This window comes from Spizellomyces punctatus (genome assembly GCF_000182565.1).
Source record: "Spizellomyces punctatus DAOM BR117 chromosome Unknown supercont1.5, whole genome shotgun sequence".
Taxonomy (NCBI): Eukaryota; Fungi; Chytridiomycota; class Chytridiomycetes; order Spizellomycetales; family Spizellomycetaceae; genus Spizellomyces; species Spizellomyces punctatus.
Window position 1 is genome coordinate 1,216,919 of NW_015971541.1, and position 24,258 is coordinate 1,241,176.

Below are 24,258 nucleotides of genomic sequence, written 5' to 3' on the forward strand. Positions count from 1 at the left end.
GTCGTCGTTGAACTCGAGCAATTGAGAATTGGGGGTGATCGCTTGGGGGTAAGCACAACATGGTAGCATCACCACTATTACGAACTGTCTTTCCGTTTCGGAGTTATGGGTGCACTTTGTCTCCAGTTTATCAGGTATGTGTGTGGAAGCAGTATGATATACCTAATGTGTTTTTGTCTATAATGTTCTTGCAATAGACTGTGAGACGACAGCTTGCCACCACCGCATCCACAGCCGTCGTAACTACCGTTCACCTCCCCACCGCTTCCGGGCAAGAGATCCCTGCGTTACTTCACCCGTTGACGCCAGTAATTCGCGGTGCGGACCGGGTGCGAGAAGAACATGTCGAGCGGTATACAGACAAAGAAAGTAAGTTTGGCATAATTACAAAGGTTGGAATAACTACTTGATAAATGTTCTGATACGAAATGTTTGACTCAGACCATTACTGGAAATCCCCCACCGTCCAAGCCTTTCTCAACTCCTTTGCCTCAGGAGAACCCATAGGTCTCATTGAACTCGACCGAACCGTCTTTGGGGCTACACCGCGCTCGGATTTGTTAGCTCGCGCCGTGCGATACGAAGAGAGTTGGTGGGCGGCGGGTACAGAGAGTACAAAGGCGTTGGGACAGGTTCGAGGGTCGACACGAAAACCGTTTCCACAAAAGGGTCGAGGAAAGGCTCGTGTTGGGACTATTCGGGCCCCGCAATGGCGTGGAGGTAACAAGTCTGGCGTTTTGTTGAATCAAGTTTACAAGATGTTAATGAGCTTGATATTTAGGATACCGTGTTCACGGTCCCCGTCCACACGACAAATCTACCGACATTCCCCGCAACGTATACGATCAAGCCATCCGGTCCGCTCTCTCCGCCAAATTCGCTCAAGACCAACTCCACATTGTCGATAGTCTGTCCATGTCCACAGACAAAAAGATTGCGCTCTTTGAGCGTCTCCATGCATTGTCATTAAATGGGAAACGTGTCTACTTTATGTACGGAAACGAGGAACCGGAAGTAGAGTTGATTCAGGCTGCCAACAAGTTTAAGAAGCGGGCTGCGGTGCATGATAAGGGGTTACCGGCGGAGAAGGCGTTATTGGTGACGAGTGCGAGACAGGTTGCTGTTAGCCCTGTTTTGGAGAATGAGTATTTGGTGTTGGATAAGATGGCTGTTGAGGTTCTGGAGGAAATGTATCATGTGGATTGATGTGGCATCTGGGTGTGCATGTTGCCTAGGTCGTGTTGTTTACATTGTTGGGTAGCATTTATTTAATAATGCATTCTTTTTACTACACTATAATGCCGTGTCTGGGTGAGGCGTTCAAGAGGGATGAGATTGGGTATCAATATGCCAAGAGTTTGATTATCTTATTGTGTCAGTGACTATGTACATGATGCGTATTGGGGTTGTTATGGCTTTTGTCGTTTGGCAGCTGGGTCCAAGGTATCCACAGGTTCCTCTTCCTCGACTTTTCGCTTTACTTTCTCTTGCAGATCCTCCAAAGTGTGCTCTGGCCCCGGTACGTCAACTACATTCCTCTCTCCATTCGCTTTATGATGTTGGGAGACGTGCTCCCCCATTCCCGTCTCTTGATCTTCAATTCCCTTTCCATTCTCATGGGAATCTCCAAGGTCCTGTTCTTCAGTCTCGTCAAAATCCGATTCCCCTTCGTGTACACCGTCATGCACATCATCATCATCGTCGTCTTGTTTGGCATGGACGTTCTTCCGCTGTGGTAATACAGCCAAAAACGATTGTTGCCAGTCTCTCGTCTCAAGCCACTTTATCATAATTTCAAACACTGGAAACGCACAAAAGAATCAATACAGGATGTTGAAATTGTCGAGTTTGGGCATGCGTTACCATGATTGATTGTAAGGACTTTACGGGACTGCATGGCAACGTAGTGGTCAAGTGGGAGTTTGGCTGTTGCGAGGCCGTACGCTTTGGCTTGTTCGTAACAGAGACCCTATTACGAACCCCCAATTGCGTTTTAGAATGGTATCATGGATATTGGTTTGTGTTTGGAAACTTACCTTGTACCGATTCTTATCTACAATCCCACCAATCACGTACGTTTTTGTTTCATCTAGCTCGGTGAGGGTGGTTGAAGCGTCGGCAGTCAGGTAGACGATATTAGAGGGATCAGAGAGAGTCGTAAATGTATCCTCTGTGTAAAGAATGGGGCATTTTCCTTCTACCCAGCGTTCAAAGTCTCTGTATTTGATGGAGAGGGCTTGTTTGACTTGACCGGTAAAGGAGGTGAAGGCGAGGTGAACGGGTTTTGTACTGGCTTTGTTGGCTGCGTAGCATCGGGCGATTTGGCGGGCTGTACTGTCGATTTCCTATTTTTTTTTTTTTTTGTGGGTGTGAGGGGTTATGTGTAAATCTGAGGAAATTCACAAACCTTTTTGATCATTTTGTCTTCAAAGGAGAGGTCAATGGCTATGGTCATGGGTGAAGGGTCTTGGTGGGGTGGACGCCGAGGTTTGGGTTGCAAGAGACCTAACAAGGAGGTTGTCAATAACAAAAAGATGAGCAAAAAACCGAATACTGCAGGAATCCTTACCCTGCTTAATCTTTTCTTTTCGCATCTGTTTAACTTGCGCTCGTTTCTGTTTACGTATTTCTAACCGTTCTTCTTTCATTGCATCCCATTTGGCTTGTTTGGCAGCTCGTTTTTGGGCTCTTTTGGAGAGTGGGGTTGGCGTATTTGGTTCATTTTTGACAGTTGCTGGAGATGTGGGTAGGTCGGGTCTGGGTGCAAGGTCCTGCTCAGTGGCCTCCATGATACAAATGGTATTTGACGAAAGAAAGGAAACTGTTGCAAATACCATTGTGAGCGAGAAATGCACAAAAGCGATATACACACGTGACTGCTGCGCACGGACAGCGGACACACAAGTTTGGGACGTACAGTTTCTTTCTAACGCGAGCATTGTTTTTTTGGGGGGACGATTGGGATGTCATGATTCGGTTTACGATCATCTCCCGTGCAGGCGATGGCTTACCTCTAGTCGCAACCATGGAGTCCCAGCGCGTAAGCCATCATTTCGTTCACCAGTATACATGTTCACAAAACTGATTTGGTGCTTTTCTTTGGTAGGAAGAGGACCAGATATCTGGATACAAAAAGTTATCAAAAACAATTATAAAATGCCTTGCACCTGATGCGCATGATACTGCGTATCTCCAAGTAGAAGCATCATCCATAACAACAGACGAATATACATTCCAGTATGTAAAAAACGACCTTGTTTTCACAACTTTAAAAAAAACACTTTACTTAATATTTTGGTTGATAGCTACGAAATTCATTCCGGCGTCATATTCCTCACACTGACAGATAAATCCTTTCCAAGACTATTAGCATTCTCCTACCTGAACGAACTCATTAAAGCCTTTTTCGATGAGATGTCTTCATCGTCGTCATTTGGACAACGCTCCGTTCAAGCTGTTCAAAGACCGTATTCGTTTATTCGATTCGGTAGAATCAATTTTCTGCTGTTTCTTTTGTACGGTTTTTTGAATATTTTTGTTGTTCTAGAACCCGTGATACAGGGTATCAAGAAACGGTATGCGAATACGCGACAGTTGAGGACACAAGAGGATTTGGTGGAATTGTCCGGGAGGATACAATCCATTCCAATCTATTCCGCTCGTGATGTTTTGGGAGTTTCTGGTACTATACTCCATGCCATTTTATTGCCAACCACGTTATATCTGATCATAGTATTTTTATAGGTCCCGTAATGGGTATCCCACCCCTCCCATCCCTAGCACACCTGAAACCCCCAGCACCCCCATCCTCCACCCGTCAATGGGTTCGTCTATGTATCCTCGCTATAGATATTTTGTATCTACTGTTATGGTGGACGAGTTGGGTGGGCGGTGGGACGGTGACGGATGGGTTTGGACGAGTGGAAGGGCCTCGAGGGGTGGAACGGGGGTTGGTGTTGGTGATTGGAGTTACGAGTCCAGTTTTATTGATTCAGGTAAGATAGTATATTGTTTTTTTTTTTTTTTGGTAATGTTTTTTTGTTGAACTGTTGGATAGGCTTACAAGCATCATAACAACATACGAACCCACTCGCATCTCGTCGATAACGTTAGTACACTCCACGCCCTAACAACACTATTCCAAATCCTTGTTGTGTCATTTTGTAAACGGAATGTCGGACCACGGAATACGGGGGCGCCACTCCAGGTTGCTGCGGGGTGGTTCGCAGGATGGTGTCTCCCCGTACCGGTTGTAGCAATTAAAGTCGTTTACGTGCTTTTGGTGACGAGGGAGGTGGGATTGACGGTTAGTAGGTGGGTGAGGAGGTGGAGGGATACCAAGCGAGGACACCGGGATTAGAGTTTTGTTTTTGGCCATGGACATGGTGGAATAGGAGGGGGCCACTCCAGGTTGCTGCGGGGTGGTTCGCAGGATGGTGTCTCCCCGTACCGGTTGTAGCAATTAAAGTCGTTTACGTGCTTTTGGTGACGAGGGAGGTGGGATTGACGGTTAGTAGGTGGGTGAGGAGGTGGAGGGATACCAAGCGAGGACACCGGGATTAGAGTTTTGTTTTTGGCAATGGAATGGTGGAATAGGAGGGGGCGTCTCCAGGTTACTGCAGGGTTTGCAGGATGGTGTTTCCCTGTACCGGGTATGCTGAAAGTCTTGTGTGCTTTTGGAGATGAGAAAGGTGGGGCTGGTGGTTAGCAGGTGGAGTGGAGGGATACCAAGTTAGGACATTGGGGAAAGTACATATGATTTTGCATATATATTATTTTTATACGACAAGTGTGTTTGTTTTTTACTATTTTAATTGTCCAATGTTTTGTAAAAGGTCTCTTTGGTCCCTAGATATCCTATCCACTCTACATATACACGACACATAACTAAAAACAGCTAAACAGCAACAGGATCATCCTTCCGGGCATGTTCAGGAACGGTATGCTTGGTTCCCCGAACACCATCAACAGCATCCATAAAAGCCTTGATAAGCCTCCGACTCCGGAGATCACCCAAAGGCTGCAACTTGACCGAATTCATCACATACCCAATAGCCAATTTTTCTTTTTGGTTCCACCAAATCATACTTCCGCCTGCACCTGCCCATCCGGTCCATGTTTGTCCTTGGATGAGGGTGTCGAGTTGACCCCATCCGCCTGTCGTGAATTGAATCGTCTTGTTCAGGACTTGGTCGGTGGATAATGGAAGGGGTTCAAGGGCTTTCGAAAGGGTTGATGAGGAAATGACGGTTGTACCGGTAAGTGGATCCACACCTCCATTGGCCATAATGGCCGCAAAACGAGATAACCCCTTCGCATTAGTCATACCGCTAAAACTCCCACTTTCACCATGCCAAATATCAGGTTTATTATATCCCGCCGGCCAAATCTCCCACCACCCAAATGTAGGGCCACTCGCCATTAAAGCGCGGTGTTGCAAACTGGATGGATTGAGTTGGGCTTGGAGGAGTAATTCGGGGATGGGTTCTTTTTGCCAGGATTTGGGAGTGAGGATGTGGTAGAGGAGGTAAAAAGGTGTGAGGCCGTTCAGAGGGGAAACGAGGTGGTCGTATGATGGGTCCAGACCTAGGTGATAGGAAATATTGAGAGGGGTAGCTAGTTCTTGGCGGATGTAGGTACCGAGGGAACGATGTAAAGGATCCGCTCGTCGAACGAGTTCATTAATGTACCATCCGCGTGTAGTGGCGTGATACCCAACCGTTGGCTTTCCACCAAAATTATGGGGCTGGGATGCAATTTTCTCTGCCAATGCATCCAGGTCGAGAATATCGGATGGTGATGGGGCGCGTGAAGCGTCTAGGAAGGATACCCCTGCGCGATGACCCATAAGGTCCGCTACCGTGACGTTTTCCTTGTTGCCTTGTGCGAATTCTGGCCAGTATTTTGCGATGCGGTCCGTGTAGGAAAGGTGGCCCTGTGATATGAGGTGTGCAATGGCGATACCTGTCTAATGTAAAGTAACGTGAGTTGGATTGCAATCGCGTTTTTTATCATGAGGATGAACATGCGAGGTTTACCACTGCTTTGCTACTTGAAAAGACGAGATTCAGGGAATCCTCCGTATAAGGCTTTTTAATGTCGTAGTCTCTATCAAAGAACCCTCCAACAAGTTCCACAACCGGTTTCCCATCCACTAATACAAACGTAAATATTAATCTACATGTCCTAAAAGAAAAATTCAAAAAGATACTCACTCCAAGCATAAAACCCAGCACCCACTTCCTCCCCCTCTTTAAAATTCCTCTCAAAAGCCTCTCGCACACCCTCAAACCCCCGTTCCACCCGCCCAGAAATCGGGTACTCTGGGCAATTCAAGTTGAATAATGCGCATGTGTGCGGGTGGTAAGGGCCCGTCGTGACATGACGGTACAAGAGGCCTAGAGAAATGGACAAGAGGAGGGGGAGTTGGGAGCGGAGGGATAGTCCTCCTTTTTTGGGGTTGGGGGTTTTGGAGGGCATGTTTTGCAAAAGGTCCTGGGGGATGTGAATTGCAAATGTGGGTTTTTATGGTTTTTCGGCCATTCGGTCTCGGTGTTCCGCTTCGGGCTTAGTCACGCGATGACGATCGAGGTCGTTTTACCTGTTTAGTTTGATGAAAAGGTTTTTTGGCGATAGGAGTTGGACAGAGGGGCCGATTATGAAAAAAAGGGTTTGCCGAAATTCTGAATAATGTGTTGCTTTTTTGGCAAGTTTATGGTTGAAAGATTGATGAGGAGGTTGATTGTAACTTTTATCCAACTCGCCTGCTAGTCGCTTGTGAAGGGATGTCCGGCCGTGGGCCATGCCCAGGGTTAAAAACAAGAATGCTCATGAAAGGCATCAGCAGAAAAGTTACCCCATCACCAAACCACCTTTTCAACATCCTCTACGTTTTAAACCCCATCATCAAAACCCCTCCACCACCAACCAAAATCCCACTAGACGACTTGTTACTTTTCAAACGGAACCCTTACCTTTCTCGATCAACGCGTCACACAACTTGTTACCATAGCCACAGACTTACCACATCCCCCCGACCACAAACCACACAAAACATAATCATGCATCCCACTCGTATCCTCCACCGCGCAGCATTACCACGCACAAAACCCGCCTTACTCCTCGCAACCAAATGGAACGAAAAGCACGGTAAGCCAACACTCACCTCATCTCATCATACATGTTCTAATGAGATTTTCCATGTGTAGATCCGACGGGATGGTGGATATCCGAGAAATACGATGGCGTCCGAGCGTACTGGGATAGCAAAGCCCAGAAAATGGTGTCGAGATTAGGAAATGTTTTTGGTGTTCCGGAATGGTTTACGCGTGGTAAGCTTAAAGTTGCGAAAATCATTATACTAAAGTTAATAATGTTGTGGGTTGGTAATGTAGATTTGCCGAAAGATATGGATTTAGATGGAGAGTTGTGGGGAGGCTACGGAGCATTCTCGCGAACCGTTTCAGTCGTCAAGACACTCAAACAAAATCAAATGACACTACCCACATGGTCTTGTCTTACCTACCAAATCTTTGACACCCCAACCAAAGACCCTTTTGAAACCCGACTCGTACTTTTAAAAAAGTACATGGCGAATATACATGCTCGGCATCTTTGTCTTGTTGATTATCGACAATGTACGTCTCGTGAGGATTTACGGGAGGAATTGGAGCGTGTGGAGAGGAGGGGTGGGGAGGGGATCATGTTGCGGAGGGCTGGGAGTTTGTATATTGGGAAACGGGATGCGAGTTTGAGGAAATTGAAAAAGGGGTTGGATGCGGAGTGTGTTGTTGTTGGGTATGAGGAAGGTAAGGGGAGGAATGAGGGGGTTGTGGGGTCGCTCAAGGTATGTCTTGAACCTTTTTTTGCAAGGTGGTTGTGGTGTTGATGTCGGGGTTTCTAGTGCCGGTTGGAGAATGACAAGGTGTTTTGGCTTGGGTCGGGGCTGACGGATGAGGATCGGAAGTGTCCGCCTCCGATTGGGTCGGTTGTAACGTTTCGGTTTATGGAGTGGACAAAGGAGGGTATACCCCGGCACCCCAGTTTTGTTGGTGTGCGGATAGATTATGATCCAGATGCCGGCACGGACACCAGTATGGATGCCGCCATGGATGTCGGCACGAATGTGGAAATGGACACGATCGCAAGTGCAAGCGTAAACACGGAGCAAAGCACACGACATGTGCAAGTGGACACAAACGCCAATGCAAACGAAGACAGACCACCAGAACCAGAAGCAAAAACAAGAATCCCTGCCACTATGTCAATGACCAGTACGCACTTCAAGTCCACTAGTATGAATTAGATACAAAAACCAAAAAGTAACATGTCTTGTTTTACAGGGAATTGGGCATGACATAAAATGCCCAGGCAATGACAATGTAGGCACCGAGAAGCATGACGCCTTCCAACCAATTGGTCTGACCGTCCGAAATAACCGAATTGACGACAAAGATTGAAACCTACAAAAGAAAGGTTCAACTCTGGAGCAACAGAGACCATTCAAAGCGTCATCAAAAGGTACGCACAAACATGACACTGGTCTCAAAGGCCGAAAAAGCCAAGGAAAGCGGTTGATTCCATATCCACCCGAAAATGACACAAATGGGCGTAACGAGCAAGGCAATCTGCATGGAACTCCCAATAGCAACGCCAATCACGAGATCCATTTTATCCTTCATGGCGACCGAAACGGCTGTAACGTGTTCTGCGGCATTACCGACAATGGGAAGGAGGATGAGACCGACAAAGGTTTGACTCAGGTGCCATTGTTCAGAGACAGTTTCAATGGATCCGACGAGGTACTCTCCGCAGACTGACACGAGGACAGTGACAGAGAGGAGGAGGGTGACGGCGGCGGGGAGTGTAATATTGGGTTCTTCTGTTTGAGCTAGGAGTAGCATGTCAGCAAAAACTGGCCGATTGCATGTACACGTATAGACGTTACCATCCTCGCCCTCTTCTGCAGTGAAAAACTCGTGATGCGTCTTGAGTTGAAAGTATAAAAAGAGAATGTAAATGATAAACAGGACGAGCTGCGTGAAAGACAGTTGTCAATACAGTGGTGACTGGGAAATGAGAATGCAAAAGACATACAGCGGTGCCCCGGGACAGTTCCAAGAGGAGAACGTCGGCCGTGTCCTTGCCCGCAATAGTGAATTGGAATGCCGCTGGAACGACAAACGCCAGCACCGCTCTGGGAAAGAAAACATGGTGAGAAATCAAGAGACATAGAATTGGCACGCAACAATACGCCAAGAAAGTTGTGTGAGAGCGGGACAGAATTCCCACGGAGCGACAACATTTTCCCACGCTCCCTCTCCATGACGAGCGCCAGCGAGTCATGGCCCTATCCATTACCCGCACGCGAACGCAAACACGAACGCACGAATGCAACAAGACGCCAAGGGAGTTGTGCGAGAGCGGGACAGAATTCCCACCCAACGACAACATTTTCCCACGCTCTCTCTCTCCATGACGAGCGCCAGCGAGTCATGGCCCTATCCGTCACCCGAACGCGAACACAAACGCGAACGCAACAATACGCCAAGAAAGTTGTGTGAGAGAGAGCATTCCCACCCAGCGACAAAATGTTCCCACGCTCTCTCTCTCCATGACGAGCGCTAGCGAGTCATGCCCTATCCGTCACCCGAACTCGAATGCGAACGCAACGAACGCTAATCCCGAACCCTAAAACCCGAACGCGAACACGAACGCTAAACCCAAACTCTAAAATCCGAATCCTAAAACCCGAATCCTAAAACCCAAACCCTAAAACCCGAACGCGAACGCTAAACCCAAACCCTAGAACCCAACCTAAACCCGAACCCTAAAACCCAAACTCTAAAACCCGAACGCTAACCCAAACCCTAAAACCCTAAACCTAACCCAAACTCCAAGCCCTCTCTCTGCTGCCCTCGCTAACGCTCAGGGAGCATCGTACTCACATGCAAAGCAGCGAAGCACTGGTCTGGGCAGCAGTCACGTTAAACCTCTGATTCTTGAAATAGAGACCACCTGCGAGAAAGGATGCACCTAGGACCAAGAGCAGATTGGAGAGGATACTCCCCAATAAACTTGCTTGAACGACTGTAATCAAGCCATTGTGGAGAGCAATGAGACCGACAATCAATTCGACAGCGTTTCCAAATGTGGCATTCAAGAGTCCCCCAATTGTCTCGTTTGTCCTGAGAGCGAGTTCCTCTGTTGCGAGACCAAGAAGCTTGGCCATGGGCAAGAGAGCCATGAAATTAAAAGCAAAAGTCAATGCATCTGGCCAGTCCAATATTCCCGAGAGGATGCCAAGAGGACAAAAGATGAGAAGAATATTGATCCAGTTTGATAAGAAAATGTAGCGAAGGGAAGTTGACCAAGAGGGAGGAGGAGGACCGAATATGAATCCAGCGTCAGAGTCTGAGCGAGAGACGTTTCTCAAGCGAGGAGAAGCAGAAGCAGGTATAGCTCCATATGCAGCGGGCATTGTGTGTGTTCCGTTTGTAGAAACGAGTGTGTGTGTGTGGAGAGAGAGAGAAAGAGTAAGATGAAAGTCAAAAGTCACATGATAATGAGAACACGCATAGTGTGGAGGCGATTGAAAATGGCACTAGGAACCATTATTATCCGGATTAATCCGGTTAATCATATCGCATAATCAGAACCCCCCTCTATCGCTCAGATTGGTGTGGCATGTATTGTAATGTTTTTTTTTTTTAAACTGCGGTGAGGCGCATGCCCAAAGGTCTATAAAAGGGGGGCCATTTCCCTCTTTCCTCTTTACCCATCCTCGACTCGAAGCATCTGCGCAACGCTCATTGCGACCCACATTGCAACCTCATAGCAACCCACACAACCTCATCGCGACTCGGTCAACCATGAGAACGCCGATGTGGTGGTGTCGAGGACCTCGACCGCCCGACAGCAACCGTGATCAGAACCAGCGGCAACCAATCGGATCCGATAACAAAACCTACTATTATACTGCCACATTAGTTGAGCTTGGTTGGTATGTACTGATGGCATTTCTTTTCATTCTGTCATTCTGTCGCTGACATGCAGTTTTAGTCTCCAAGCCTGAACATCCTCTGGCTTGTGACGCTGCCCAGTCGATTCGCTCCTGGATGCAAGAGTCTGGCTTCAATGCCATCAAGAGTTCCAGATCAAGGCCTAGTAGGGACCGCGTGTGGTGGTGGGCAATTATCCGGTTAGAACCAACCGTTACGTATTGCGTGTATAATTGCCTATTAGTAGTTAGTTATCTTTTCCGAACCGGTTGTCGCCGGTTTATTCCCTGGTGTAGTAGCTAGTGCCAGTTTCTGTCACCTCTACACTATGAAATGAAAAAGTGTGGTAATAAATGGTTGATTAAAGAGAGAGAGAGAGAGAGTATTGAATGTATATAATCACTCTCTCTGTGTGTGTGTATATAAGAGAATAAGAGAATAAAAAGTGTAAGAATTTGTGTGAGGAAAGTGTGATCAAGTGAAATGGATAAATGAGAGAGAGAGAGAGAGAGAGAGAGAGAGATGGTAAAAAGTGCGAGCGTGAACAGAGTCTCTCTCTCTCTCTCTCTCTCTCTTGTCTTGAATCAACTAGCGTTTGTGTGTGTGTGTTTTATATATTCTCTCTTCTCTCTCTCTCGTTTGTATTCAATCAATTAGTGTGTTTATGAGAGAGAGAATTCCTTTATATCATTATTCTCTCTCTCTCTCTCTCTACTCTCTACTCTCTCTCTCTCTCTCTCTCTCTCTCTCTCTCTCTCTAATTGCATTCCCACATCGCCTTCTTCTTTCATGGTGACATATCTACTAAGCATTTTATTATACTCTTTATAGAATTGTCAAGTGGGGGAAGCCACGGTTTCTATTTTGATTAGTTATTCTCTTCTTTATTCTTCTTGTTTCTCTCTCATCTCTCTTCTTGTTCTTGTTCTTCTTGCAACTGGGCTAAATGAATACGCATCAGCCTTTGGTCGCTACAACGAGCAGTCTCAGTCCTGCTCTCTTTGAGGCACTCGCTGCAAAACACGGCAACTTGCTACACTTGGGGGGCACAAAGCGTCCTAGCGTGCAGGATGAGGGTGTTCGCAAGAACCACGCTCACTTGCCCACTCCCATTGAGGGTATGTGCGTTTGGAATTACACAACTACTAGTCACTCTTGTTGAGACTCTATTTTTGTCGCTCGCTAGACGGACTGCAGGGGACACCTCTGAAAAAAAAACCAGGTCGCAAGCCCGCCACCACAGAGCCCGCCAATAAGCGCACGGCTCAAAACAGAGCCGCTCAGCGTGCTTTTAGAGAGCGCAAGGAACGCTATGTCAAGGAACTCGAAACGCGTGTCGCTCAGTTGGAACAAGCACAGACAAAGGCAGAAACGGGGGAACTCGTTGATGAAAACTCTAAACTACGCCAACGAGTAGAAGAGCTCGAGACGGAAAATAAATTGTTGCGTGAAGTGTCGTCCTTTACTTTTGAATTCCCACCTCAACCGTCATCACAGCAACAACAACAACAACAACAATCAGAACAACAACAAAATCTTACACCAGTCTCGGACACCCCTAAATCGATTCCCTTTCACTTTGATCAACCCAACGGCTCTGCAAATCATAAAGACGCTCCCATTTCTCCTGCCTCCATTATCCAGAGCGAGCCCACTCCCTTTACGAACCACTCCTCTCCCTTTTCCACAAACAGCGCCAACAATGACCTTCCAGGCCTCGAAGCGGAATCCTACTCTCTTTTCGACGACTTGGCCAGTTCGACGTTGTCGGTCGTGTCGGATGCAGAAGTGCGAGACGAAAATGACCTCGACGCTCTCCTCGGTGGCATTCCTCTTGGACAATTTTCATTTACTGAACCCATCCAGTCTATATCTCAACAATCGCAACAGCAGCAACGACAACAACAACCACAACAACAACAACAAGCAGCGTTTTACAATGAGCCCAACCCGTTTTCAGCCACCTTTTCCAACCCTTTTACCACTGAAAACCTCATTTTCGATGCAGAGTTTCAAGACTTTTTGAGTTTGAGTGCTGTCCAGACACCTCCAATCCAACCTCTTGTCTTTGCATCATCACCCGCACCCCTCACATCCCCCGAACACCAGCGACAACAGCAACAACAACAACAATCATCTCTGCTGTGGTCACCACCACCACCAACAACAACCACAACAACAAGTCAACCATCGCCATCGTCGATGCTGGTAAACGAATTCAAGAAAAAGGATTTGGTCGAGGAATGCTCGATTGACGAATTGTGCGATATCTTCAAGGTGGGCACACTGTTTGACTCGTGTCTTTTGGTGTGGGTGCATTAGTGACTGACACGTACAATTACAATAGGCCAAAGCCCAATGCTCGGAAATGGTCCACCTCCAAAACAAGATTTTGCAAGCGGCCGAAGAGGGCAAAAAGGAAGAAGTCATGGATTTGTTGTTGGTGTGCAAGGAAAAGAAGCGGATGCACATGGTATGTTTTTTGATTGTTTTTGCATGTCAAGTATAATAATAATTTACAATGTTTTCGTTCTAGTTGCGAATGAAGGCCGGTGTAACAGTGCTTCCACCCGGATTGGATGCACCTCCATTGTAGTTTTTTGTGCTAGTCTAATGAAATTTATTCGTGTCCTAGTTTTGTTGTCTTTTTTTTTTTTTTTTGTATAGAATGAACATTTATTCTTTTTTCTGCTTTGGAATGACATGAACGGGTGGATGGGGCCATGTATCCCCCCAATGTGATTTGCGGGCTTCAAAGTACTGCATTTTACCGCCTTTTGTTTTTGTGATTGTTGCGCGTTCGAGGTGGCCAGAGGGGCTGCACCAGTCTAGGATGACGTGGCCGTCGCGTTTTAGTGGGGGGGCAATGATGCGTGGCCAGGTGTATGCTGCCGTATGCATGTCCGTGTTGAATTCGTTGTCATGTTGCGCATCCCCTTGTGCATTGGCTTCAGTGTGCATGTCCGTGTTGAATTCCTTGTCATGTCGCACATTCCCTTGTGCAAAGCCTTGTACACTGCTCTGTGCATCACTCTTCACAGACGGCCGCAAACCCCTCCTCAAAACCACAAACGAAAATTTCGCATCCTCATGAATTCTGTTTCGCCCCCTTGGTCACCATCATGAACCCGATTCCTCTGCACCCTCTGCGAAAAATGACACCAACTGTCATGCCCCAACATTGGACACGCCCCATCATGCGGACAAGGCGCCACAACATGGGCATTTCCTAATCCCAATATCTGGGCCCGTGCCTTTGCAATCATGTTGAACCCCTCGGGTGTCCCTCGATCCACCAAAACTAGAACATCCCGTGTGTGATCCCATAGAGATTGGACAGTTTGTTCGTGTTGAGAGGACGGCATATCGCTTAATGTGTATGCGCAAATCACTAGATCCGCTGGTTGGGGTTGAGGTGGTAAATACCGTTTCGTCAATAAATTAAAACCAAGTCTTGATCCCATCCTCTCTGCAACACGTAACATATCCACCGAGATATCCACTCCAACATGTTCTTGAATGGTATCAAAAGTATGTTGCACGGCCCACAATGCCGTCCCTGGCCCAACACCAAAATCCAATACACTCGTCGGTTGAAACGATGGAACCCGTTTCGATAGTTGAATAAGCACGTTCCGGATGGCTGCGTAGGTTGTCCCTGTTCTTGAGGCGAGGTATCCGGCTGTTTCGACGGGACCGTATGTGAGTGTGTGGCGGGGTATCAGTGGGACAAGACCTTTTGAGGTTGTGCGGTAGAGTTTGGAGGATGAACCGGTTGAGCGGAGGGATGTGGAGATTTTTTGGACGGATTGTTTTAGTTGGTGGGGTGGAATGTCTTTATGTATTATTAGTACCTTTAGTGCATGTTGTAAATGGAATGTGGGCATGTTTTACCTGTGAGTTCTTGTTGGATTCCGGTGAGAATGGGGTCTGGGAGGCTGATCCATCCCGATTCGGTTTTGTCCAAAGAGGCCTTGAGGTGTGAAACGGGATACTGTCCGGGTATTGGATTCTGGGGGGGGATGGCTAGTATCTTGTGTGATCTCGGATGGGGTGCGATCGCTAATGTCAGGTGTGATCTCGGACGGGGTGCATATTGCAGATCGTGCGGGTGGTACAGGTGTATCGGGAATAGTGGATTCGGATGCAAGAAATGTCAATGTGCGAAAGAGTGAATGCTGTGTTTTGCGTGCAGTGCATTTGCACCATTGCGTCCGTCGAGAAATCATGTCCAAATCACACTTTCAAAGAATCGATGGTTCAAAAGCTCTCCCCGTTTGGTTCGCAGTCTCCCGGAATGACTCACAATTTATTTATTTTTTTTTTGTTCAAAGTTTCGGACACGGTTTTTTGGGGGTGAGATTTATCTATGTAGGTTTGGGGCATTTTGTTGACTTTTACGTTTTTGTTATCTGGACGACGGCTAGACTCTTTTGCCCTCCCGTCCTTTATTTTTTTTTTCCATCAACAAAACACAACCAACTGCTAGAGGGACACGTTTTCCCTCACCTCTTCCAGAGTAATGAACAGGCAAGTCCACCCATTGTGCATCCCACTACACAAGTCGCATTCTAACATTACTACAGTTTCTTTGCCGGTCGCCCGCTCTTGCGATCGTCTCGCCTGACACTCCTCCCAACCCGCACCACAACAAACATTCTCGCAATGGCCTCTTCACGTGCATACTCGACAACCCCTTCCAAAATCGTTGTCCAAAACCCCATTGTCGAACTCGACGGCGACGAAATGACGCGCATCATTTGGAAGTGGATTAAAGACAAGCTCATCTTTCCATACCTGTCTCTTCCAATCAAGTACTATGACCTTGGTGTTGAGTACCGGGACAAGACGAACGATCAAGTCACGATTGAAGCTGCTGAAGCGATCAAAAAGTATCATGTTGGTATAAAGTGTGCGACGATTACGCCTGATGAAGCTCGGGTGCAAGAGTTTGGGTTGAAGCAAATGTGGAAGAGTCCTAATGGGACCATTAGGAATATTTTGGGGGGAACGGTGTTTAGGGAACCCATCTTGTTGAAGAATGTGCCGAGGTTGGTCCCTGGATGGAAACATCCGATTATTATTGGACGTCATGCGTTTGGTGATCAGGTATGTTTTTTTTTTTCTCACTCTTTTTCATGTCCCTCGACTTTTTTTCCGTGGTTTCGTTGACATGCACTCTAAACACGTTCGTTTTACAGTACAGGGCCACCGACTTTATTGCCGACGAGCCCGGAACATTTGAAATGACCTTCCGCCCCAAATCCGGCGGTCCACCCAAAACCTTTACCGTCTACGAATTCCAAGGCCGCGGCGTCGGAATGGGCATGTACAATACCGACGAATCCATTTACGGATTCGCCCAGAGTTGCTTTGAAATGGCGCTTGCCCGTAAAATGCCTCTGTACCTCTCGACCAAAAACACCATTTTGAAAAAATACGATGGACGATTCAAGGATATTTTCCAACAAGTCTACGAAAAAGACTATGAATCGTCCTTTAAGGCCGCTGGTATCTGGTACGAACACCGCCTCATTGACGATATGGTCGCGCAAGCCCTCAAATCCCCCGGAAACTTCATCTGGGCCTGCAAAAACTATGATGGGGACGTTCAATCCGATACCCTTGCCCAAGGCTTTGGATCCCTCGGTCTCATGACATCAGTCCTCTTGACGCCCGATGGCAAGACAATGGAATCCGAAGCGGCTCATGGAACTGTTACGCGTCATTATCGGGAACACCAAAAGGGCAAGGAAACGAGTACGAATTCCATTGCGAGTATCTTTGCTTGGTCAAGGGGATTAGCTCATCGTGCGAAATTGGATGGGAATGATCGGTTGAAGGCTTTTTGTGCCGAGTTGGAAAAAGCTTGTGTCGAGACGGTTGAAAAGGATAATATCATGACCAAGGATTTGGCCTTGTCGATTCATGGACAGGGGTAAGTCAACCTTGATGTCAGTGGTACATTTCGTACATTTGCTCATGGTTTGTTTTTGGTATAGTTTGAAACGTGAGCACTATGTCACCTCGGAGGAATTCATTGACCACGTTGCCAAGCGCCTTGCAGGAGCCCTTCAATCGCAAGCTAAATTGTAAAACCGCACACAACACACACTTTTATTTTTTTTTTTTGTAGCGTGCATTGCATGTAGAACCAACAAGATAGTATTTAGAATCCATGGCATGATGTTTAATAAACCATTTACATAACCAACACTTTTGCAAAATTTTTTTTTTTTATAAATTCACTAATCCATCTGTTATGGACCGTTTCCCATCCATAAGAGTCTTTAGTGGTGTTTTTGGAGTCTGACCTCGTTGTCGTGGTGTTCCAGTTTTTCCAATCCACGGCGACGAACCTCTAGGTGACGCATATGAAGCACGTAACTGCGAATCCCCACTTTTTTTACTCTTGCTTAACAAGTGTCTTGCTGCTGGTGATAATAATTCTGAACGGGTAGGTTCCCTCAAAGGTGTTTTAGGCTGTCCAAAAAAATCCGGTCGTTTGCCCTTGTTTGCTTTTTCCGCCAATTTCTTTCCAATAATTTCTCGTCGTGGTGTTGGAGGCATTGAAAAGCCTTTTCCATCCATTAAGAGGGGTGTGCCTTCTACTGTTCCCCACGTTAACAATGCCGATGGATCAATCGTATCGTTCAGGACGGGTGTCGAGGGTACGAAACTGTATCCATTCACGTTTGGACTGTTTTGGGGGAGTAGGCCTGGTGTTGCTTTTGCTAAATCCCGCCACACGTCCTGAGTTTTCTGTCGTTCCATTGTTGTAGTGTCACTTGTATTTGTATTGGATGGGAATCGGGTACTATCATGTGAAATCGCTTTTGGTTCTCCTCGTCCAGTCTCGATCGCCGTGGACCCATCCACGGATGGATAATACATGAGGGAATTCTTTGCAGCGTATTTCCACTGTTGGATTCTTTTGGCTTCTTTTTCGTTATCGGGTGTCGTACCCAATTGAAGAACTCGTGTCTCTTTATCGTAGATCCAACTGTATTTTTTGCGTTTATCGTCGTTGATGCGGGTTATCATGTTATTAAACGATGCATTGTCTTCGCTTGTGTACCGCGACTGAAATGCGTCCAATGACATGTTGGTATTCACCGGTATCGTATCCTTTTCCGCTGTATCCGTTATGGACGTTTGAATGTCACCGCGATCCACCTGGTTTAATTCATCGCCTAATACCCTAACAACCCCATATTCCCCATTCTGAACGGCATCCAACAACTCATTCTGGAGTTTTATTCGTTTTAAATGTGGAAAGAAATCTCTTTGGATTATTTTTGAGAGGGATTCGACGTATGTATCTTCTTCGAGGACGTCTGGTGTGCGTTTTTGGGATTGTGTTGGAGTTGGGGTTGATTGTTGGATTAGAGATGTGGATTGGGTGGGTAATGTTTGGATTGTGGAGGGGGGAGATGTTGTGGGTGGTTGTGTTGACGAGGACATTGACGAAGACATTTGGTCAGTGTAGATTTGGACTGAATGGAATAAACAAGCTTTGCTGCACAAAGTACGCAGTCAGGAGCTCACATCCTACACGTGACAATATTCTGTCAGCACAGGTTAATGTGAATCGAATCACTCCCCCCGGTGTGGCGCGGGCTGTCTCGTTATTATATAAACGCGCGCTTTTCACGTATGTTTTTTCCCACCCATCTTGACGCGAAAGAATTCATATCGAGTCCTACTTTGAAAGGAATCGACCGCTGGATTGGCACTTGGGTCCTTTTGGAGTATTAGCGGGCCTCTGAACATGCTCTTTTGCTTGTTTCTTTCCCTGTCAATGGTTGCATTGTGACGCGAAACAACACCTACCAAGACGGGATGTGAAAGTTCCCACACATGTAGATTTTCCAAAGAGTCATATTTGGTGAGTGTTTGTGTCATATTTGGCTGGAAAGCAAGGTATCTAAATAGTCACACTTGTAGGTTGCAAAGCATCACCACGAGATGTCAAATTCCCACGCACGCATTTTCAATACAGGATCATTGGTACCCTAGGAGTAACGTCAGTATGTTTGCAATGAAATCCTTTGCTGCGTGTCAGTGGTAGGTGGTGAAGGCTGTTCGTGTCCGTACCGGGCCGCTCATTCCTGCGGCGCACGCTGCTCGGACCAGCCACTCCAGGACCACTGGGATCACAAGAGTTCCCCTGCGAATAGGTTGTAATCCTGGTGCAATGCTGCCTCGGTTGCAACCGACTGCCCACAGGAGGTCGGAGGATCCTGACATTTGTCTCGGTCCTGGGAACTCTTCCAGTGCACGTCCTTCACCATTATAAACTTGCCATTCATTACGCCGTATCTGCAATACCATATTAAGTGTTGGATACCCATGCCCCGTTGGTATTCTGGATGCGCCGGTCTGGCAGTTTCACCACTGGCACGCTGTGGAACAGTATCACTCACGTTTTTTCATTCCGATTATTTTAGATAACCCCGCCGCGGCGGCAAAGGCATGCTGTGAAGTTGAAATAACGTAGACACCGGTAGCCGCCGGGGAACAGGAAAGCGAATACAATGCGCAGCCGTCAGGTCATAAACGGATTGATGACGGGGACGCACAGAACGGCCACTGGCTCTCGCACTGCTAGTTTAAAAATCATTTACGCATCGCCTGAAGCAAACTTTACTGTGGTGAGTCTACTGAAATGCACACCTAAAAATATGACGAGTCTATCCAGTGATTAGGAGCCTCTTCCGATGTGGGTGGTCTCACAGATGGGGTGGAGCTGGCCATTTCCGCGCCAGATGTTGTTGTCGCAACAACGTGTACGCTCCAGCAGGTTACTGCGAGGAGTGGGGTGACTTGCTTTGACCTCCCAAGGCAAGTCATCCCACTCCTTGAGCCGAGCACTGTGCGAGAAATCGCGGGGATTAAGGAAGTCATCCTACACGTGGTGGATTCGTTGAGATGATGGATGGATGGTACATCCATAGCCGGGAAACCCCTTTGGATGCCGATCCACCAAACCATACAACTAGTATCGACTATTTCATCGGACAGATAATGGGAACACAGCAGAAACACTTGTCCGATGAAATAGTCGATACTAGTTGTACAAAGGCCTGACCCGGTTGCGGTTTCGACCTAGCTTGGAGGTCTAGCATAAACCTCGGCCAGAGTTTGGTGACCCTATACCTGTCGGTGCAGGCGGTATGTAACTCCAAAGCGTTAGTCCTAGTCATGCCAAACTGCTTACTCTATAGGCTGTCAACCCGTTGTCTCATGAGGAAGTTGAGGGAAGGCGGGCGGCTATTAAACATGTTCTCACACGTATATGTATGAGCGTATGTGTGAGAACATGTTCCATAATCGCCCACTGTCCTTGACAAGATTGAGGGTGATTTTGGCTGTCATTCGAACGTGACTGGCTGGATGCTCGCCTCATTTCTTTTACTCTTAATTTAGTTACCACTGCAATTTTGACGAGCTCTACGTCCTGGTGTACGTCGGGTGTGAAGCGAATACAGTAATCGCAACTGGGTATTGCGGAACTCTGTTGAATGCTACCCGATGCTTCTCGTCGACTGATCTGGTCAAATGAGTCAGGCATTATCGCTTGTCGGTTGTACCCGCACGACCTGTTGGCGATGTTCCTGACCAAATCAGCTACTGTTGAAACAATGGTAGCGAGTCTTCTCTTCTCCCGACGACCCATGATGTAGGTAAGGTCTGTCATTTAAGCTGTCCAGCAGCATTTTGATTGCCCATGATGCCTGCAGCCGCATACAGCATGTTCTGTATTGGTCGCACAAAGATGGACACTATCTTATTTTGAAAGATGGCGTATTTTTTGTGGAGGAACCATGATTATATTTGCTGTAAGACGTACTGAGGAGATACAACGTCCTCGACGGACGCTTTACTTTATCGTGGAACTGGATTAGCTTGCCCAATAGCCCGAGTGGGAAAGCCGGGGCACCAAATGCAGGTTCAACATTGTATATGCAAGAAAATAAGAGGTTGACAGACAATTACACACTGTTGCACAGTCAAACCATCTTTTACAGTATCCGTATTAGTGCACCCCAATAAATACCTCCCAAAATTCTTGTCAAAGCATGCAGTAAACCATTAACTAGGGTGGAGATGTACCGGGTCCAGCACAACCGACTCCAGACAACTTACTTTATAAGATTGGATATTGCAATGGGTAAGATGTGGACACTTGTCTGGGGTATTCCCATGTCGCTTTTCCAACAAGCTAGACATGACAGCACCAAAACCCGGCGTACACACACTTCGGTGCTGTACATTGCGCGATCAATGCCGCTTCCAACAGGGATGGAAAAAGGTTGTGCAACGTGGGCAAAGCAGTCGCATCCTTCAAATCGACCCAAAATATACTGATACGAAACAAAAATATTCGTCCTCCCTACGGCGGCCCATCTCACAAAGGAGACTAGTGTCATGAAAACTATGGCATCAGAATACAGCGCTTAGAAATAGAATTACCGCTTTGCGTACTCGTGATTCAGTGGTCCACTTGGTCATGTAGTCCGACCGCAGAGCGACTCTAGTCTCGGTCCGGGCGGTCGGGGTCCTCGGGTGTAAGGGCCCCCCCCAAAGGGTTTCGGTCCCTTCGGCTTTTTGGGATTGTTTGTACTCGCATCCTTGATTTGGGTGTCATGGTTGAATCGTTAATACAGGGGAGGGGAACACGGACAACCGCCCCCCCCCCCCCCCCCCTTTTTATAAAGATTGGGGATGTCAGTTGTTCGGGACAAAACGGGTTCTAGCAGCTGTTGAGTCAATTTCAATTATATCTATTTGGATAGTTTGTGGCCTGCCATCTCCTTCATATGCACTTTCCGAAAGCCGGTTGCATTCATTGGTCATAAAGCATAGCAGGAACTTGACAGCTCGCCATAGGTAAGCATGCAACCACAATAGACAATTGAACGGTTAAAGTTGTTTAGTGTAAAAGGGTGGGCATGTCAAGTCTCTGCCAAATTCAAATCAGAGCAGCTTGACGTGAGTGTATGCTTGCGGTTAGGGCGTGGATCCCCACATGAGGGGCTTTTGGTGCTCGAGTTGATTGATACAGTCCGAGTGATGGTTGCAGTGGACAATCAGACATGCTAAAATACTTGTCATCAAGAGCTCGGTGAAAAGGTAAACAGGTTGGGAGTCGTATGACAAGTCTTATACCATGGCTTCTAGGACATTCAGCTCTAACGATGCTCTAGGCCATCTTTGGAAAGTCCAAAACGCGATGATTATCAAAGCATGAGTGATTACATGATCAGAGACACACAGAGACACCGCTGCGTGGCAGCCAATCAGCTTGCTGGAGAAAGAGTAGATTATCTAATCCATAAACACGAATATAAAAGACGCCTCCCCCATCTCCCCCCCGCCTCTTGCTCAGCTCTGATTTTTCTCTTGATTTTTGGAGCGATATCTTTTTTTGCTATTTTTTTCACCATGCCAAACTCCGTTAAGTCTAACGCGTCCTCGTAAGCATTCTTAAACATTTCGCGCTCAATTTTGCTTTGTTCTGATGTTTTATCTGTTCTGTTTTCACAGCAAGAATGGCCGTAACTACAGGCTTAAGCTTGTAAGCAATGACATTGTTGTGGACCGTCAGTCCTTCAACCGCTTGCTCAAGGAGCGCCGTCCCCGGGATCTCGTGATCCCGCCCCCCTCTCCAGCTGTACAGGCACTGGTAGAGCGTCTCTTGGCACGACGCCAAGTGTTGAAACGTGGCGCCTGTCTTGACGTAAGTACTATTGTACTTACAAAGACCGCTTTCATGGATCTGCGCCTGACAGCTTTTGGAATTGATCCATCTAGCTTGAACAGGAAATGCCAGCGTATTTTGGCGACAACCCTGTTGTCCCGAAAGAAGTCAGCGATACCCTGTTTGATGTTTATGCTGACACCGACAAGTTTGAGGGTACGTTAATAGCTTCATTGGAGAATGAGCGACAGGGATACTGATCTTTGGCGGCTACAGCGCAGCATGAGGTGGAATGGGCTCGGGTAAAAGTGCCCCTTCTCTCCATGTTGAACCCGGGGGAGGTCTTTAACCATGCCTCGTAAGTAGTCGTACATTCTAGTTCAAGCAATGAGTCGCTTCCGTTATTGATGCATCGTACACTACTACAGCGAGAGCCATCTGCTTGTCCTACCCCCAGGCACTGCTGAAGGACTGGCCCGGCCGAAACCCGACCTTTTACTCGGGTTCTATCGGCTGGGTCGCGCCAGTTACCGCCGGAACGCGTACACACTGGTGACCAGCAATGTTCTGCCCATTCGAGCCCAGTGTGGTGATGCCGATGGCCCCCACTTCCCCTTTTTTGTTCAAGAACGAAGAGCGGATAGAGGGACGGCGCTCGAGTGTCTGAACCAGCTGCTTGGCGGTCTCAGGACTGCCATGTATGCCTGGGAAATGGTACTCGAGCGGCAGAACATTGCCATCGTGGGTATGACGTTGGTGGGGTTCTACTTCAGCCTGTACGTGATGGGTTATGGCGAATGTGACGGCGAGGGCATGGTAAGAATTGTGTTCGCGTACTCCACTCGTACGCCACTAACATCCAACCGTTTTTGTAGTACGTAGCCTATCACATCACAGACTACTCTATCCTTGTGGATAGAGACTTGCCTCGTCTCATGTCTCTTATGGTTGCCGTGAAAGAGGAAGGGTTACGGCTCTTCAACTTTCTGTTGACCATCAAGTGGCAAGACTTGCAAGGTAGTCTGGATGATGGCGACAATGTGCCCGACCCCGATCCTGAGGGCGATGAGGAGGATGACGAGCGCGACAACGACCGGGCGGGGTTGTCCGAGCCCCGGCACAAGAAGCGTCGGCTTCGCCGTGCCGGAGCGAAGGATCCGGTCGTCGATAGCATCGCCAAGGTTCAAAGTTGGCTTCCTTTGGTAGTCCGACCGGAAGGCCCAGGCGCTGCTCCTGGAGCGGAGGATCTTGAGTGATGCCTCCCTTCGGGTCGTGATCGTTGGAGCCACCCGACTTTCCGTCCTCGAGGTAAGTCATTCCCGAAGAGGACGTGGTAGAAACTACACAGCGCAGTGGCCTAGCGGCTGGGCGAATCTGTGGGGCCACGCTGAGTCTGTGGGGCCACGCTGAGGGAAGTCGATATCCATCGCGCGATACGGTAGCAAGTTCACAGCGCAGTGGCCTAGCGGCTGGGCGAATCTGTGGCGCCGTATTCCCGCCCAAAGGACGTGGTAGAAACTACACAGCGCGGTGGCCTAGCGGCTGGGCGAATCT

The 24,258-nt window shown here is 47.6% G+C and overlaps 11 protein-coding genes across 12 annotated transcripts; 6 read left to right on the forward strand and 5 right to left on the reverse strand.

The window, feature by feature from the left end:
* Positions 1 to 22: 22 nt before the first annotated feature.
* SPPG_03543 (50S ribosomal protein L4) lies at positions 23 to 1,296 on the forward strand. Its single transcript, XM_016751804.1, has 4 exons — positions 23 to 134; positions 198 to 369; positions 442 to 720; positions 782 to 1,296. Exons 1-4 carry the CDS (start codon positions 60 to 62, stop codon positions 1,204 to 1,206), a joined length of 951 nt encoding a protein of 316 aa, XP_016609788.1. The 5' UTR covers positions 23 to 59; the 3' UTR covers positions 1,207 to 1,296.
* A 41-nt stretch (positions 1,297 to 1,337) lies between these two features.
* SPPG_03544 (tRNA (guanine(9)-N(1))-methyltransferase) lies at positions 1,338 to 2,821 on the reverse strand. Its single transcript, XM_016751805.1, has 5 exons — positions 2,570 to 2,821; positions 2,408 to 2,505; positions 2,037 to 2,345; positions 1,864 to 1,969; positions 1,338 to 1,801 (listed from the first exon to the last, which is right to left on the reverse strand). The coding sequence occupies exons 1-5, from the start codon at positions 2,787 to 2,789 to the stop codon at positions 1,410 to 1,412; spliced, it is 1,125 nt and encodes a 374-aa protein (XP_016609789.1). The 5' UTR covers positions 2,790 to 2,821; the 3' UTR covers positions 1,338 to 1,409.
* A 108-nt stretch (positions 2,822 to 2,929) lies between these two features.
* SPPG_03545 lies at positions 2,930 to 4,789 on the forward strand. Of its 2 annotated transcripts, none has more exons than XM_016751807.1 (7): positions 2,930 to 3,040; positions 3,107 to 3,237; positions 3,306 to 3,487; positions 3,548 to 3,682; positions 3,745 to 3,995; positions 4,058 to 4,207; positions 4,411 to 4,789. In XM_016751807.1, exons 1-7 carry the CDS (start codon positions 2,969 to 2,971, stop codon positions 4,561 to 4,563), a joined length of 1,074 nt encoding a protein of 357 aa, XP_016609791.1. In that variant the 5' UTR covers positions 2,930 to 2,968; the 3' UTR covers positions 4,564 to 4,789. The 2 variants fall into 2 exon arrangements, with proteins under 2 accessions (XP_016609791.1, XP_016609790.1); XM_016751806.1 differs by having other exon boundaries at positions 3,111 to 3,237.
* SPPG_03546 (uncharacterized protein) lies at positions 4,745 to 6,948 on the reverse strand. Its single transcript, XM_016751808.1, has 3 exons — positions 6,216 to 6,948; positions 6,039 to 6,154; positions 4,745 to 5,968 (listed from the first exon to the last, which is right to left on the reverse strand). The coding sequence occupies exons 1-3, from the start codon at positions 6,478 to 6,480 to the stop codon at positions 4,898 to 4,900; spliced, it is 1,452 nt and encodes a 483-aa protein (XP_016609792.1). The 5' UTR covers positions 6,481 to 6,948; the 3' UTR covers positions 4,745 to 4,897.
* A 113-nt stretch (positions 6,949 to 7,061) lies between these two features.
* On the forward strand, positions 7,062 to 8,305 carry SPPG_03547 (uncharacterized protein; the record flags this gene model as incomplete). The annotated part of the gene is made up of 4 exons (XM_016751809.1): positions 7,062 to 7,149; positions 7,209 to 7,331; positions 7,395 to 7,846; positions 7,904 to 8,305. The coding sequence occupies 4 exons, from the start codon at positions 7,062 to 7,064 to the stop codon at positions 8,303 to 8,305; spliced, it is 1,065 nt and encodes a 354-aa protein (XP_016609793.1).
* On the reverse strand, positions 8,230 to 10,540 carry SPPG_03548 (calcium/proton exchanger). Its single transcript, XM_016751810.1, has 5 exons — positions 9,948 to 10,540; positions 9,097 to 9,196; positions 8,948 to 9,035; positions 8,529 to 8,890; positions 8,230 to 8,462 (listed from the first exon to the last, which is right to left on the reverse strand). The coding sequence occupies exons 1-5, from the start codon at positions 10,478 to 10,480 to the stop codon at positions 8,337 to 8,339; spliced, it is 1,209 nt and encodes a 402-aa protein (XP_016609794.1). The 5' UTR covers positions 10,481 to 10,540; the 3' UTR covers positions 8,230 to 8,336.
* A 1,295-nt stretch (positions 10,541 to 11,835) lies between these two features.
* On the forward strand, positions 11,836 to 13,667 carry SPPG_03549 (uncharacterized protein). Its single transcript, XM_016751811.1, has 4 exons — positions 11,836 to 12,118; positions 12,187 to 13,277; positions 13,348 to 13,473; positions 13,537 to 13,667. The coding sequence occupies exons 1-4, from the start codon at positions 11,947 to 11,949 to the stop codon at positions 13,594 to 13,596; spliced, it is 1,449 nt and encodes a 482-aa protein (XP_016609795.1). The 5' UTR covers positions 11,836 to 11,946; the 3' UTR covers positions 13,597 to 13,667.
* A 9-nt stretch (positions 13,668 to 13,676) lies between these two features.
* On the reverse strand, positions 13,677 to 14,907 carry SPPG_03550 (mitochondrial 37S ribosomal protein RSM22; the record flags this gene model as incomplete). The annotated part of the gene is made up of 2 exons (XM_016751812.1): positions 14,181 to 14,907; positions 13,677 to 14,109 (listed from the first exon to the last, which is right to left on the reverse strand). The coding sequence occupies exons 1-2, from the start codon at positions 14,885 to 14,887 to the stop codon at positions 13,677 to 13,679; spliced, it is 1,140 nt and encodes a 379-aa protein (XP_016609796.1). The 5' UTR covers positions 14,888 to 14,907.
* Positions 14,908 to 15,346: 439 nt separating this feature from the next.
* Positions 15,347 to 17,216, forward strand: SPPG_03551 (isocitrate dehydrogenase [NADP]). Its single transcript, XM_016751813.1, has 4 exons — positions 15,347 to 15,530; positions 15,587 to 16,109; positions 16,202 to 16,938; positions 17,003 to 17,216. The coding sequence occupies exons 1-4, from the start codon at positions 15,523 to 15,525 to the stop codon at positions 17,094 to 17,096; spliced, it is 1,362 nt and encodes a 453-aa protein (XP_016609797.1). The 5' UTR covers positions 15,347 to 15,522; the 3' UTR covers positions 17,097 to 17,216.
* Positions 17,074 to 18,516, reverse strand: SPPG_03552 (uncharacterized protein). Its single transcript, XM_016751814.1, has one exon. The coding sequence runs from the start codon at positions 18,474 to 18,476 to the stop codon at positions 17,238 to 17,240; it is 1,239 nt and encodes a 412-aa protein (XP_016609798.1). The 5' UTR covers positions 18,477 to 18,516; the 3' UTR covers positions 17,074 to 17,237.
* A 3,882-nt stretch (positions 18,517 to 22,398) lies between these two features.
* SPPG_03553 (uncharacterized protein) lies at positions 22,399 to 24,018 on the forward strand. The gene is made up of 6 exons (XM_016751815.1): positions 22,399 to 22,480; positions 22,551 to 22,743; positions 22,818 to 22,920; positions 22,981 to 23,062; positions 23,133 to 23,520; positions 23,580 to 24,018. Exons 1-6 carry the CDS (start codon positions 22,449 to 22,451, stop codon positions 23,958 to 23,960), a joined length of 1,179 nt encoding a protein of 392 aa, XP_016609799.1. The 5' UTR covers positions 22,399 to 22,448; the 3' UTR covers positions 23,961 to 24,018.
* Positions 24,019 to 24,258: the final 240 nt, after the last annotated feature.